At 45.5% G+C, this 14,706-nt stretch overlaps 1 protein-coding gene across 1 annotated transcript in view; it reads left to right on the forward strand.

The window, feature by feature from the left end:
- The first annotated feature begins 3,156 nt into the window (after positions 1-3,156).
- JAG1 (jagged canonical Notch ligand 1) overlaps positions 3,157-14,706 on the forward strand; it is a 49,093-nt gene continuing 37,543 nt past the window's right edge. The window contains exons 1-2 of the mRNA XM_066638960.1: positions 3,157-3,469; positions 4,819-5,124. Of these exons, the coding sequence (XP_066495057.1) occupies positions 3,392-3,469; positions 4,819-5,124 (384 nt within the window). The 5' untranslated portion in view covers positions 3,157-3,391. The remainder of the gene's footprint in view (positions 3,470-4,818; positions 5,125-14,706) is intronic.

The following is a 14,706-nucleotide window of genomic DNA, read 5'->3' on the forward strand; positions in this document are numbered from 1 at the left end:
AAAAGATGCTATGACTCTAACCTACCTGAAAACCACCTCCTCTCCTGTGTGTGTGTGTAGGATGGCTGTCATTATTCAAAGGTACAAGGAGAACACTCTTGATATGCTCAGACAAATTTGTTGCAAGCTTCCAGAGCAGAGTGAAGACTATAGACTTTGAATTTCTAACAGCACAATCTACACACACACACACACACACACACCCTTTTTCTCATCCATTTTATGATGCAAACATGATAATTGCTTTCCCTGAATGGGATAATTGCTTTCCACCAACGGATATACATGGCTTTTATTTCATTTATTTATGTATTTATTTTTCACATTTTTATACTACCCTTCATCCAAGGAGCTCAGAGCCAAGTACATGGTTCCTTCCTTCCTTTTGTCCTCACAACAATCTGAGGGCAGGTGAGGCAAGACAGAATAGTGACTGGGCCAAGGTTACCTAGGAAGCTTTGTGGCTGAGCAGGGATTTGAACCTGGATCTTCCCACTCCCAAGTCCAACTCCCAAACCATGACTGTAATAGAATACAAAATACAGCAACCAGATAAACCCAATTCACAACCAAATCCATCATTCTTGGGGAGGGTGTCACCCTTTGAAATTTCTGGGACTTGTAGATATAAAGACAGGGGGCAGTGGGTAAGTGAGATGAACTGCTTTTTCCTAATGGTAAAGGCATAGGTGGTGGCTAACATGTATCTGGACTGCACCACTTCAAACTGCAGGTGCTCAAATAATGAAATACATCCATTTTTTCTTCCAAATTCCTGCACCTAGAAACATAACAAGCCAGGAAGAAAGGTTCTAGCCTAGCATGCCCTTTGTCATGCTAGTTTTCTAAATGAATGGTGTTGTGTTTTTTTTCTTCCCCCCTCCCACTCAGATGTGTGAGCCCTTACAGCCCAAACACAGAACTAGTTTTAAAAGTTTTTAATCCTACACACACTTACCTGGGAGTCAGTCCCACTGAATGCAATGGGATTTACTTCTGAGTAAACCCACCTAGGCTTGCACAGTAAGGCTGCAATCCAGTATGCCCTTCACTTGGGTGGAAGCTCCAGTGAACAGTGAGACTTACTCCCAAGTAAACTTGCACAAGCATGCACTGCCCCTCTCCTCATTGATTTCCACCCAAGCTCTAGCAGGGATGACATTCCACCTGGGTTTAGCCTATCCTTGCCTCAACATCCTGCCTCCTGCTGCCTGCCAGATCTTTGGATCAGGAGTCCACATTTCCTGATAATGAAGCAGCTTAAGCCATTTTTTCCCTATGTTGCATATAGGCAACAGGGATCCAACGTGGACACCTGTAGCTGGGCAGGAATGGGTTTAACTTTGCAATCAGAAACTTTTAAAACAAAACCAAGAAAGATGGTCCTTCCTACCAGCTCTCTCTCAAAAGAGACATATGCACTGGGTTACAATTTGTACCTCCCCTGAACTTTTTGATTGGAGTCTGGGTGGGAGGGGGGCTTTGACAAATCTGCCCAATGGAAATGCATTGCCCTGCAAAAGAGCTCAGTTTGTGTGCTCCCCCTCCCCATTAGAGGAGGACTCTCTGGCACAAAAAAACACAAGAGCCTTGTGGTACCTTCCAGACTGCACAAATTTCATGGGGGGGGGGCATGAGGTTTGGTGGAGTGGATCTCACTGCCAACACAAGCCTCTGCATGTCTACTCAGAAGTAAGGCCCACTGTGTTGGGGGGGACTTAGGGCACAATCCTATGCATGCCTAATCAGAAGTTATATTCTGTTCAGGGGGGCTTACTCCCTGGAAACTGTGGATAGGATCCCAGCCTCACTTCCAGGAAAGTGTGATTGCAGCCTGTGTTAGATGCATGAAGTGTTCTCTTAGTAGGGAGGGAAATGAGGGAAAACTGGAGCCAAGTGGCCATGAAAGGCAAGGGGATGCAGGTGGGTCTGTGTGTGGCAGTCCCTAGAGGAAAGGGCAAGAAGAATGGGCAATGGGCTGGTGAAGGCTGAACCACAGTCCATCTCAGATGCCCACTATCAAATCTTCTAAGCATCAAGACATTAACCCATTTCTGCCCCGCCCACATTGGATACCTGTTGCATATATGCAATGTTGGGCAGAAATGGCTTTGAAGGATGAGGATGATGATCACAAAAGTTCCTTCTTCTGTTTGCAAGCAACACAGAGCCCAAGCCTATGCATGTTCTACAAAGAAGTCTCATTATAGTCAATGGGGCTTACACACAGGCTGCAATCCTAGCCACACTTTCCTGGGAGTAAGCCCCATTGACTCAAGTGGGACTTACTTCTGAGTAGACCTGCACAGGCTTGGGGTCTTTTGTGATCCCCATCCTCATCCTAGCCACACTGCTGCAATCCTAGCCACACCTTCCTGGGAGTAAGCCCCACTGACTCAAGTGGGACGTACTTCTGAGTAGACCTGCATAGGAATGGGCTTTGTGCTGCTTGCAAACAGAAGAGGGGTCTTTTGTGATCCCCATCCTCATCCCTAAAAGCTGCAATCCTAGCCACACTTTCCTGGAAGTAAGCCCCATTGACTTACTTCCGAGTAGACCAGCCTAGGCTAGGGCTCGCAGCCTGTTGCACAGCCTAGTAGAGAAGCTGTTCTGACCCTGATCACTGATTCTCTCCTCACCCTGTGGCCCAGCTCGGATTACCCACCTGCTTCTGCTTTGCTCCTGCAAATCTCCCTCCTCCTGCGGGGTGGCTGCTGCTGGCCCGATGCTCCACCTCTTGTCACCCTTCCAAGGAGCAGCCAAGCCTCTCCAGGGAGCCAAGGCGGTTCTGCCGCTTCCCTTCCACCCTCCTCCTTAATGCATATTAATAGGAACGCATGCGCTGCCTGGCTGCTTCCCCCTCCTTCTGCTGTGGCCATGGGCTAGCTAGATGCAGCAGTCAGTTCAGTGGGGCTCCCAGCACAGGCGATCGCTTCCCTCTTTCCCTGGCTGGCTTTTTTTTTTTCTTGGATTGCTTTGTTGGCTTGTGCAAATTTTTTTTTTGGGGGGGTGGTCGCCTTATGTGTGCGTGTGCGTCGGGGGGGTGGGGAGGGGGTGATTGTGTGGCCTTGTGATCGAAAGGTGGGAAGTGATCTGCAAAGAAAGAAAGAGAGAGGAGGAGGAGGAGAAAAAAGAGACCAGAATAATAATCATTAATAACAATAAAAAAAAAAAGCCAAGCCAAGAGGGGGGAGAGGGAGGTCAAGGAGAATAAAAGGAGGCTGGGCTGCTTTGCATTGAAGACCGGGGCGCGATTGAAAAGCTTTTGAAAAGTGTTGTCTTCCACCCGTGCGTGCTTCCATTGGGGGAGTATATTAGAGCCGGACAGCGGCTTGCAAGAGCAGCAGCTTGGGAGCGTCTCTGAGCAAAGGGGACTCTGCAGGCAAGAGGCATGCTTTTACCAAGGAGACCTCAGCTCACGGAGTTCTCTTTAAGTCTTCTTCTTGCTCTCCTATGTTTGCGAGTCAAGGTACGTTGCAACCATCTCCTTTCACTCTCTCTCTCTCTCGAGCTTATATCTTTTTTAAAGCAGGCTCTCCATTGCACTTACTTTCCTCTCCCTCCTCAAGGCATCTCCCTCCCTGCAGAGGTACAATCCGTTTGCTGCGCTGATTTGTCTTGGAAGCAGTTTACTCCAGAGGAAGCCTCCCTCTGGAGTAGCCTACCTCTGGAAGCCACCCTCCAACAGCAAGGGAGGCTGCTCTTTCCACCACCCCCCCCCCCCACTGCCTCCTCTTTGAGGCTGCTTTCGTGGGAGTGAACCCCATTGACTATTATGGGACTTCTGAGTAGATATGCATGGGAGTGCGCAATCCTAGACACACTTTCCTGGGAGTGAGCTCCATTGAGCACAGTGGGATTTTAATTCTGAGTAGGCATGCATAGGATTGGGCTCTTAGGCTGCAATCCTAGTCACACTTTTCTGGCAGCGAGCTCCATTGAACACAGTGGGATTTTACTTCTGAGTAGGCATGCATTGGATTGGGCAATCCTATACATACTTTCCTGGGAGTGAGTTCCATTGAGCACAGTGGGATTGACTTCTAAATTGGTGTGCATAGGATTGGGCTCTCAGGCTGCAATCCTATACACACTTTCCTGGGAGTGAGCTCCAGTGTGCACTGTGGGACTGACTTCTAAGTAGGCATGCTTAGGATTGGGCTCTCAGGCTGCAATCCTATACACATTTTTCCTGGGAGGAAGCTCCCTTGAGCACAGTAGGGCTTTCTGAGTAGGCATGCATAGGATTGGGCTCTCAGTCTTTTTTTTTTTTTAATGAATTTTCTGTAACCAGATTTGAGTTGTAGCTGATAATTTCCCAAGGAATGCCCCCTCCCCTTGCAGATTGCTTTCTTTAAGGACCAACTTTGCAAGAACTTGTGCCTTTTGCTTCCCCCCCTTCTCCTCCCTCTACAGGAGCTCTTCTTTAGCTGACTTGAGAATGGTGTTTCAGTGATTGATAGTTTGCAGGGCTGCATCTGGCTTGATTAAAAGTTGTGGGTTTGGTCTGACTCTGTGTGTGTGTAAAAAATAGTGTTCTTGGGTTAAAAATAAGGTCTTTTTTAACTCGTGGAAGAGAAAGATAATACTAATTTCTTTGTTCCTGTAAATTAATTGCTCCCCCCTTTTGGTTATGGGGGGAGGGAAATGCCTATACTGTACTAGGGCTGTACTGTACTCTGTAAATTCTCTTTACCTGTTGAACTGGGTAATAGTTGAAGTCTTTGCACCATTTGTGCTTAAGTTGTTACTGCTCCCCTTCTTGCAGGCCATGTGCTAATGCTGTTCCTCTCTTTTTGGGGGCTTGGATTTTAACAGGTGACGCTAACATCAGGCCAGTTCGAGTTTGAGATCTTGTCCATGCAAAATGTCAATGGTGAATTGCAAAATGGGAATTGCTGTGATGGGACTCGAAACCCAGCTGATAGGAAATGCACCAGAGATGAGTGTGATACTTATTTTAAAGTTTGCCTGAAGGAGTATCAGTCCCGGGTTTCTGCTGGGGGCCCGTGCAGCTTTGGATCTGGATCTACACCTGTCATCGGTGGGAATACCTTCAATTTAAAATACAGTCGGAATAACGAAAAGAACCGGATTGTTCTCCCTTTCAGCTTTGCTTGGCCGGTGAGTCAGTAACTGAAGGCATCTTGCCCTAGTAGTGTGTGTGTGTCTTTATTCTGTGGGTTTGTCTGTACATGGGAGCTGGCTGCCTTGAGTGTTCCTGGCTTTTTTCTTATTAGTCTCAGTGTAAAATCTACTTTTGATGTAATTTCCCCACTCTCCATCTATCCCCAAAGATGGGCACAAACTTTTGCAACCTAGAAACATGCAGTTTGTCATGATTTTAGTTTAGGGGTGCTAGTCTTGAAACAATACAGAAACCTGAACAGGCGTTAGGCAAATCTGTGTATGTGTGAGAAAATATATACATGTGCCTGTCCCCTTGAGCATTAAAAGGTCACAAGTTCATGCTATTTATTTTATTTTTCTTCCCAATTAGTTCTCATGCCCAAGCAAAGGGGGAGGAGCTGTGCATTGAGATCCCTTGGTGAAATCTAGCTTACCAGAAAAGGGAGTGCTTGGGGAACCTCTTGCCCTGCCTAATGGGATCCCTGTGCTAATGGGAGTTCTTGGCTGTTTCTGGTGCCAGCTTTTCTGAGACTCTTGTTAACACTCTTTCTGCAATGCTTGGTAACCTCTACAAGCTAAATAAAGAGATGTGATGAGCCTTAACCAGCCACCTTGTTAACGTCCCATTCCCCACCCAGTAGTTCTGGACTGCCCGCAGACTTTCTTCTCCTGTGAACACTCGGTTGCTGGCAAAGCAAAGGCTACAGAGAGTTGGATCCAAGGCATCGTGTGTTCTTAGTTAGCCAAAACCAGCATAGCAAGTCTAGAATCTACACCCAAAAGCTAAGGTTGCATTCTGGACATTGTATGCCATGCATCAGGGAAGGTTTGTTCCTTAAGACAGTTGGTGATTGGCATAGTCCCAGGAGAGGTATTGCTCACAGATGATCCCATCTTCAGATGGGTCATGTGTTCACAACTGCACATAGTATTGTGGATTTAGTGTTTTTTGTTTATATATAGTGGAAGGCAAAGGAGAGTTGTTCTTCTGCAGAGCAGGAATATGCAGGTGAAGTTGGATAGCACACTTCAAAACTTTGACCCCAGTCAGATATATGGGATTCTGTGTAACATTCCTACTAAGCGTGGTGAGAATGGACAACCCAACTAGTTTGAATATTGAGAGGTGGGCTTGTGTTATTCTTGCAACAAAGGAGAACTCCCCCCTCATCTGTATGGAGGAGATGCACCTCTTGTGTCTCAAATGAATATTCATTCAAGATTGCATTTTCTTATTGGCTCTTGTTACTGAAGTAGAGCCCACAGAGATTTAGTGGGAGGGATATCAAAGTCCTTCCTTTTGATTCCAGCAATCCAGAGCTAGCCATATGCTCTGGTGCTGCCTCCTATCTGCCTCTCTAGCAAACATCAGCTTGTAATCCACTGCCTCTCTCTCTCTTTTGTTTCCCACCCCTACTGTTTTTTTAAGGGTGGAACAAAGTATACATATTTAAGGAGGTAGCATTACGAAGTACAACAGAGAAGCTCACAAAAGTATTCCCTGTTTTGGCATCAGGAGCTTTGTAGTTTTCCCCCCTTGCTTGGAATGAGATAACAGTTTTATCAACTATGCCATCAAAGGCATTAACAAAAAAAAGTTTTTGGAAAAATATGTGGTATTTGAAGTGTTGCCAATTGTTGTCATGCTTCTGTTATGGGTTTTGGCTCTCATATTACTATTGAAGGCAGGTTCATCTAGGATGTCTTGATGTATGAATCCAAGCAGTGAGCTCTGCCTAAAGCCGGCAGTAGCTTGTGCTTAGCTGAACAGCTGTTGAAAACTTCTTACGCTGAAGTTTCTTGGGCAAGGCTGCAATCCTGGGCACATTTACCTGTCAGTAAGCCCCTCTGAACACACTGTGGTTTGCTTAGGAGTAAGCATGTGTCCCCTTTTCCAAACATTGGCTTGGCTTCTGTCTGCCTTTTGTGGACATGATGTGTTGTCCTGTGACTTGTCTGTGAGGTGATTCGGAATGAGCTCTTAGTCTCCACATGTAACTTCACGAAGTGTGTTCGAAGGCTGCTGCCCGTTGCTTCACTTCTTATCTGTGTTGTGTTCTGCCTGACAAAGCGTTTTAATATTGAACTATTGTGATGACGCGTGTGTGAACAAAAGAATACGATCAGCAGCTTTGAGTTGGCGATGCACTCCTTCAAGGAATCTGATTCACCCTGTATATTAGGGTGAAGAGACATCACATTTTCCACAGGGCTCTGTAGTGTCCCGAGGGTTGGTTTGGTTTTTCCCTTCCTCACAAAAATGAGGAAGGACTGACTGGACACAGCTATTGTGTCATGACATAACTCGGTTGACATCTTTCCTTCTGAGCAAGTGCTTCTTACCCTTTTTAAAGTTTATCCTCTTCACCTTTCTGGTGCATTATTTTGCAGGGCATGTCCTAAGTCATGCAAGTAGAAAGAAATTTACACACTTCTAAATTCTCCATGAGTTGTGGCTGAGACTTGATTTTACCTAGTCAACTTAGTTTAGAGCCCAACCTATACATGTCTACTCAGAAGTAGGTCTCATTATAGTCAACAGAGCATACTCCCAGGTAAGTGTGCATATGATTGCAGCCTTGGTCTTGGTAGCTTCCAAGTTAACTTTTAGACTAGCCTTGTCTTGATTGAAGCCTAGTTAGTCTTGTCTTATTCATAGAAAACCCAAAAGTCCCCCTAATGCCAGAGCTCGACTAAACTCCACCCACTGCTCAGCAAGCCATAAGGATGACTCTCTTGACTCTCTGATGACTTTCTCTCCCTTCTGTAAACTAGAAGAAGCCTCCTGTGATCCGGCCCATTTAAGGATGGTCTTGCATCTTCTGTTTCCTTGTGAGTGCCTCCATATGCTCTCTGCAGAAAATAGTTTTGACACATTAATGTTGTGCAAACACACTTTCCCCAAACTAAATAAAGTGGAATTGACACTTTCTCAAGGAAATGGGAATGGGTTGGGTGTTTTTTGTTAAAACTTGAGGAGGAACTAGGCTTGGATGTGAAGTTTGGTGTTTTAATAACTTTCAGTGTCCTGGTTTTGATGTAACCCTTGTGAGTAATGGTTGTGGAGATGGAGGGCTGTAAATTTCCTTTAAGAGACTGGAGGTTTGAATCGGTTGCTAGGAAACGGGGCAGCGAACCAGCATGAAGAAAATAAAGGAGCCATCCAGAGGACCGCACCTGCAGGAACAGCTGAAATAATACAGAAAAATGCAATTGCATATTCAGAAAGCGTGACCAACTCTTTAACCAATGGGTACTCATCAAGGTAAAATGTCATGCAGACACTTATTCCATAACAGGAGGAATCTCTAGCTTTATTGTTCTTCAGCATGGCCAGCATCAGGCTGTCTGCCACAGTGCAAATTGATTCATGTGTGTCCAACCTGCCTTTCTGCACTTGAACCAGCTTCCCTTTAAGTTTTCAATGAGGGGGATACAAAATGTTTGCCTCCTTGTGCAAAAGGGGTTTCCAGGACAGGGTGTGAGAATAGTGCACAGTTTGACTTTTTCCAGTATGAATTACTTGGCATTGGATCTTTTAAAACTTTTTTAAAAAGTTTGTGTGGACACATATTGTTCCCTATCATAGGATCCAAATGTGTTGGTCTGCTGTGCATCTAATGAGGTGCTAAAACACCCCAACTGCTCTTTTGCAAATGGCACAAAATAGGAGCTCAGAATTTCCTGTGTGTTGAAGTGACTGGCCATATGCCTTTCAAAAAGAGGTTTGCTAGGCTGTTGGAAAGACTTATTTTGTTCTAAGATCCGCTGCTGAGGAAAACTCAAATCTTGCTGAGCTATGCTAGGCTTTTATTTGGAGACAGCCTTTCCAAAAGCCTTTTGTCTGATCTATCAAAGGGTCCCTGACCTAAGGAGGTGAAAAATGCTATCAGATTATCACTGAGCCTGTGAATGCTCGCCCATTCAGAGTTTGCAAGACTGGTCACTCCACTTAAAAGTAACTTTCTGAAAGTGAAATTTGTGGCGGCAAACTTGGAATTAATGGTGTCCGGGGAAAACCTGCCTCTGGTAAAGAATGAGTACATCGTGGGAAAAAGTGGTGTGGAATGTGAAAGTCGTAATGGTATTTTTAATGAGCCAGAGGGAGACTACAGTGGAGCAGATAATTGTTTGCATTAAGAGTTTGAAAAGTAACCAATTCTCCCAGTGTTGGATTGCAGCTCATTGGGTGAGGCTGATAATCCAGATTAGAGTGCATATATTTAAGTAATCTGGCTGTGATAATGTATTATACCCATGGCCATTAGCTGGAATGGGAATATGTGTGAATCTTTCACACTGGCACACTCTTTTCTCTTTCCCCAGATCTTATTACAGTCTGTTCTGTGCAGTACTAGGCATTCTGAAATCAAACAGCTTGGGTGTACCCACTTATGCCAAGGCTCAGACTGCTGGTTTTGGACAAACTCTGAAGGTCTACCTTGATTGAACTTGCACTATTCCTAGAATGTAGGTCAGTGCTGCCATCCTGTGTGTGCTTAACTTGAGCGAGTCCTACTGAGCACATTGACTCTTGAGTGAACAGAGTTGGGTCAGAAACCTTAAAACCTTTGTTCCTGTGTAGACTCTCCAGCAGCACTATCCTATGCATGTTTGCTTAGCAGTAAGTTTTGTTGTCTAGCGAGACTTACTCTTGGGTAAGCCTTACTAGACAGCATAGGTTTGTTAGCTGATGTTGCAATCCTGTACACGTTTTCCTGGCAGTAAACCCTGTTGAACACAATGAGACTTGCTTCTAAATAGATGTGCATAGGATTGCATTGTTAGTCAATGAGCTTGCTCTGGATGGGTGAAGCAAACCTGTATTTTTAGGCTTGCTGCTTCTTGCTTTAGCCACAGTACCGAAGTTTAAACTGAACAACAAAGAGGTGTGTGTACAAACTGTCTCTTTGTGGCATGAGATCTTGTAGGCAATGAGTTGATGGGAAGTGTATTTTGGGGTGGAGCATTGAGTTCTATGTTAAGGTCCACTGGAAAGATCTAATAGTGGGCCAAAACTGGCATAAGGTGTGCCAGTAATTAATTAAAGGAGGTAATTAAAGGAGCTCAATTAAATGGGGCATCGAGCCCCCTCTCCTCTCAACTTGGCCTGAGGTTTTTTTCTCAAGGCAAAAGACTATGGAGAAACCTCTTGTTCAGGCTTGCTGGATGCAAACCTGACTTCTTGCTTGGTTGGCTACTAGGTATTTGGTCTATTAACCTTGTCACCCTGTTGTAACTGGTGCATTTAATTATCAAAGCACTACTTTTAACAGGTAGAGAGGCTAAGTGCTGAGAATAGCGGGTAATCTCCTTGGTGCTGAGGAGTTTAGACCGACCACTGACATCCTGGCCTGCTCTTATTGTTTCCTGTTGGTACTGAAGGAGGATGAGAGAGAAACCTCCGGAGAAGACGGCCTTGTAACCAGATGAGGGGCTGATGTTAATAATAACGAAGCTCTGGAACCCCTTGCAGTTTGGATCTCTTTGTATGAGGAAAAAGTCTTTAAAAGAAGTGCCACAGTGGTTCTTCTTAAAACACTTTCTCCCCCCCCCCTTTTGTTTGCTTAAAGCACACCAGTTTGGTCATTCCAATAAATTGTAGCCCGGCCACCCAGACGGAGGCACCGGTGGCTAATATTAACCAATAACAATAGTGTGGCCATACTGACTGCAGGGAGGATTACAGAATATAATGGGGCCTATCCAAAAATAATGCTAATACAGGGCAAGCAACAGGAAGCAGCAGTAGACTCAGCAGAGCTTGGCTCCCGGACAAACCCATGGACTTGCTTTGCACAATGGCAACTTCAGCACATCATGCATTCACAGGATAGTCATTATTCCAGCAGGCTTGCCAGAACAGTGATCAGCTTGGTTTATTAGAGGCAGCGCGCACTCTCACTGTGGTGAGATGTGTCGTGTCCTCTCCTCTCCCATTTCTCCGCCCCCCCTTGGCAAAATGAGAGAGAAGGAAGCTGTGTTCGCTGATTTGAATTTTTGCTCCTTATTTTGAAAGGGAAATGGGAAAAAGCCTCTTCTCTCTTCCCCCCCCCCTCCCATATATGAAGAAGCTTATAGGACTGATTGGCCTTGAAGGAACAACTGTGGCACAAGCCCAATAAGATTGGTTTGGGAACTAGTCTCTCAACTTGCTGTTGTGACCTTTTTGGAGGACAGTCTGTGTAGGAGGTAGGGTGCCTGCCTAACGTATACAGCTCCCGAGTTATGTGTGCTTAGTCAGCATAGTGTAAACTTGGAAACCAAAAAAGGGGCAAAACTTTCAAACTGGTGGCCTTGTGATTCTGTTTTTGCTCCGAAAAACTGAGGCACCTGGATACTTGGCAGTGGCCCAATATTCAACCAAGTACTGTTGGTGCATCCTTTTTCTTCCCTGCCTCTTCTGACATGCCTACTCCACGAAACATGGCTAGAGATGTTTGTTTCCCATGAGTAAGATAGGTTTACAACACTTACTAGTATATGCAATGGGCCTACTCTGAGTAAAAAAAAATACTGTGTTGAAACTCCTCAGCATATGGCAGACTCCTGAACTTGAACCACTCTTCCCAACATGGATGACTCTGACTTGATTGCTATTGGTTGACTGACTATCAACTTGACTGCTATTGTCCTGAAGCTGGATACTATTGGGTCCCTTCTAAATGTCATAGATGCTGAAGGAGGAGAGAGCAGAAAGCCTTCTGTATTCCCCCCCATTGGTGACACTAAAGTGGTCCACATAGGGCACTGTTTATAAGAGGTTTTGGCTCATTGGTTTAGCGCTCCTTGTAAATTCTTTCTTCCCTGAATGAGAAATGAAACACTTCTGCAGTTTGGCACATGGTCCTACTGATAGACTCAGGGGCTCTCATCCAACTTCCTATTAGGTTGTGGTGAACATGGCTGCAGTGTTGATCTTGCCAGAGATGCATATACAGTCAAAAATAGTTGCTCTTGATTGCACTTGCCAATTATGTGGGGGAAAAAACCCTTGGTGCTAGAATTGCCCTTCCATCTGTGAGAGAGAAGTCCATGCATACAAAGGTCCTTCCTTCAAGAGGTGCTAGAAGAAGCATCTCAACATAGTAGCCACTCCCCCTGCAGCTTTTCTCCCTCAAGGCAGTCTTGGTGTGGATGGCAAATTCACTACTAGATTCAAATGTCTATCAGCGGTATATGCCACTCCTAGAATATGGAGAGAGAGAAGAGGAAGTGATTTTTGTGCCTTGAAAACCTCTTACTGTTTCTCCCAGTTTCCCAAGATTCGGGGAGCCGGCTGGCTGGTGCACAGAGCATGAGTGTTTACAACTCTCCCTCCCACACACACACCCATCTGTGGAAAATGCCTTAAAAGGCTTGAACTGCAACCCTAAAATAGGCAAAGCAATTTCATTGTACTGTATGGTCAAGGGAATGAAATCTGTATTTCTGCCACACACATGAAGGCCAGTGGAACATGATTCCTTTTACTAGTACTGCACTGCTGCTATTCTGATTCTGCTTTCAATAACTTGACCAGATCCAGCTCCAACTGGAATCTTTAGCCCATTGAACCGGGGGGGGGGGGAATGGTGAAGCAAGGGTTCAAGTAAGTACCTTGGAGTACAAGAAAGAAACGTGGGATATAAAGCTCTTAAAATATGGAAGTGGCACTTTTTCCAGCACATGCCCTGGCATTTAATAAGTTTGAGGGACAGATAAAATCTGCGAAGATTCTTCTAGGTCACTGCGATAGATGCTTTGAAACTGTGGGCCAGGCAGGGGCAACCCAAGTAGCAGGTAAGCACACTTTTGCAGAGAGCTAGAATATCAGGATTTGCCACATACATGCTCGTGCCTCATCTCCTAACAAGGGCCACACTTGAACCCAGGACCTTCAGATAAAATCTGTGCCACAAAGTACTGTAAAGCATTTTGGGGAGAACAAAACAAGGGTGAGGTGCGTGGGAATGAGAACCGCAGTCAGTGAGAGTCGGATTCAAGTCCTTGCTTTTCCCAGGCTCATGGAATGCAGTTGGGGCCACAGAGGTATGTGCCAATTGTAGAAAGGGGGAGTGGATTTCCATTAGATGACTTGAAAAAGGCTTGGTTTCAAGTTTGGGAAGGGGGCTGTGCTAGAATGATTTCCTGCCCGCTTGATTAAAAAATTCCATTTGATAGGAATTCTAGTGTGCTTAAACTTTTTCTGAATTAACTTGCGTATGTTTTTTTTCAGAGTGGAGTGCAATGTAACTGTTAACTGGTGGGTGAAGGGAATTCGCAACAGCACTGAATGCACACTTAAGAAGTTATTTAGTCCTGTTCCTCTGTGTGTTGGGGGGGGCGGGTGGCATGATTAGGAACCAGTCTGTCCAGGGGGGGGCATACTGGGATCCAATCTGTGTCCATGAAAGCCTATTGAGTATTTTGAGGTGGTCAGGGACGCACTGAGAACTGCTAGGTATCAAGGTAAAGGAGGTCTGGCAAATACTTTCTTTGATTTGTGTTGTGCTGTGTTCATACCCCCCAAGTGTTGTTGCTACTAAATTTTCATCACGTTTCTGCTTCCAGTGCCCAGGCTATGTTTCCCTGCAGGTAGGTTGGCCGACCTTAAACCACTCTTTCCAGTTGGGAGAACAGCAATGCCCCCCTGCCCTTTCTCCTTGCCAGCAGATGTACCTGCCATTTCCTTTCCCTTACAGTTTGCCACTGTGTGTTCACCTGGGATAGTTGGTACCTGCATTGCAGTGAAATGCATCTCTGCAGTGGGTAATAAAACATCCTTTCTGGCCCTGATAGAAAGTATGATTCTGGCACTCAATCCTTATGGGTATGTGTGGTGGCCATTTTACTACACATAGGCCTAGTTCCTGCTGAGGGAATAAACTTGCATCTGGTCTATACCGCTACTTTATATTCCATCTTTCAATAAATAATGGCAGTAGTTGCTAGGCAGCTAACAAAATACAAATGCAACTTGCAGTAAAATGGATTTGACAGTTTTAAATCCTTCTAGACGGATTTCAAATGCTATCCTTGGATTGCTCTGCTTTTTGTATGGAGCCTGGCAGAATAGATGCGTCTTTTCTCAAAGCAGAGGGGAGAGGAGCCTCCTGCATAGGAGGGCAGTGGGGGGGGGGCTGTCACAGTGAAGGCTGTGCCCTATATGCACAGTAAGGGCCAAATCCTATCCAACTTTCCAGTGTCGATGCAACCCAGAGATAAGGGAACAAGCATTCCTCACCTCGAGGAGGCTTCCATACCACCTCCCCACTACAGGATGCAGTGCACACACCCCTGGCACAGCAGCATCAGTACTGAATAGGATTGGGCCCCCAAGTCTTGTCTCATTCAGTGGCAGCACAGGGAGCAGAACTCCTGAAGACTTTGTAGGATGGGTAGATTTAATATGGCAGAACATTGGGCCCTCAGTACCTTTAAGGACAAACTACACATGGTGTTAAAGGTAACACCAGCACCTTGAACTGGACCTGGAAATGGATATGAAGCCAATGTAGTTCCTGCAAGATGGGAGTACTGTAGGTTGTGGCTCATTATCCACAGGGGTTCTGTTCCTGAGCCCCCAGTGGTTCA

The sequence above is a fragment of the Tiliqua scincoides genome, chromosome 1, assembly GCF_035046505.1.
Source record: "Tiliqua scincoides isolate rTilSci1 chromosome 1, rTilSci1.hap2, whole genome shotgun sequence".
NCBI classification, from domain to species: domain Eukaryota; kingdom Metazoa; phylum Chordata; class Lepidosauria; order Squamata; family Scincidae; genus Tiliqua; species Tiliqua scincoides.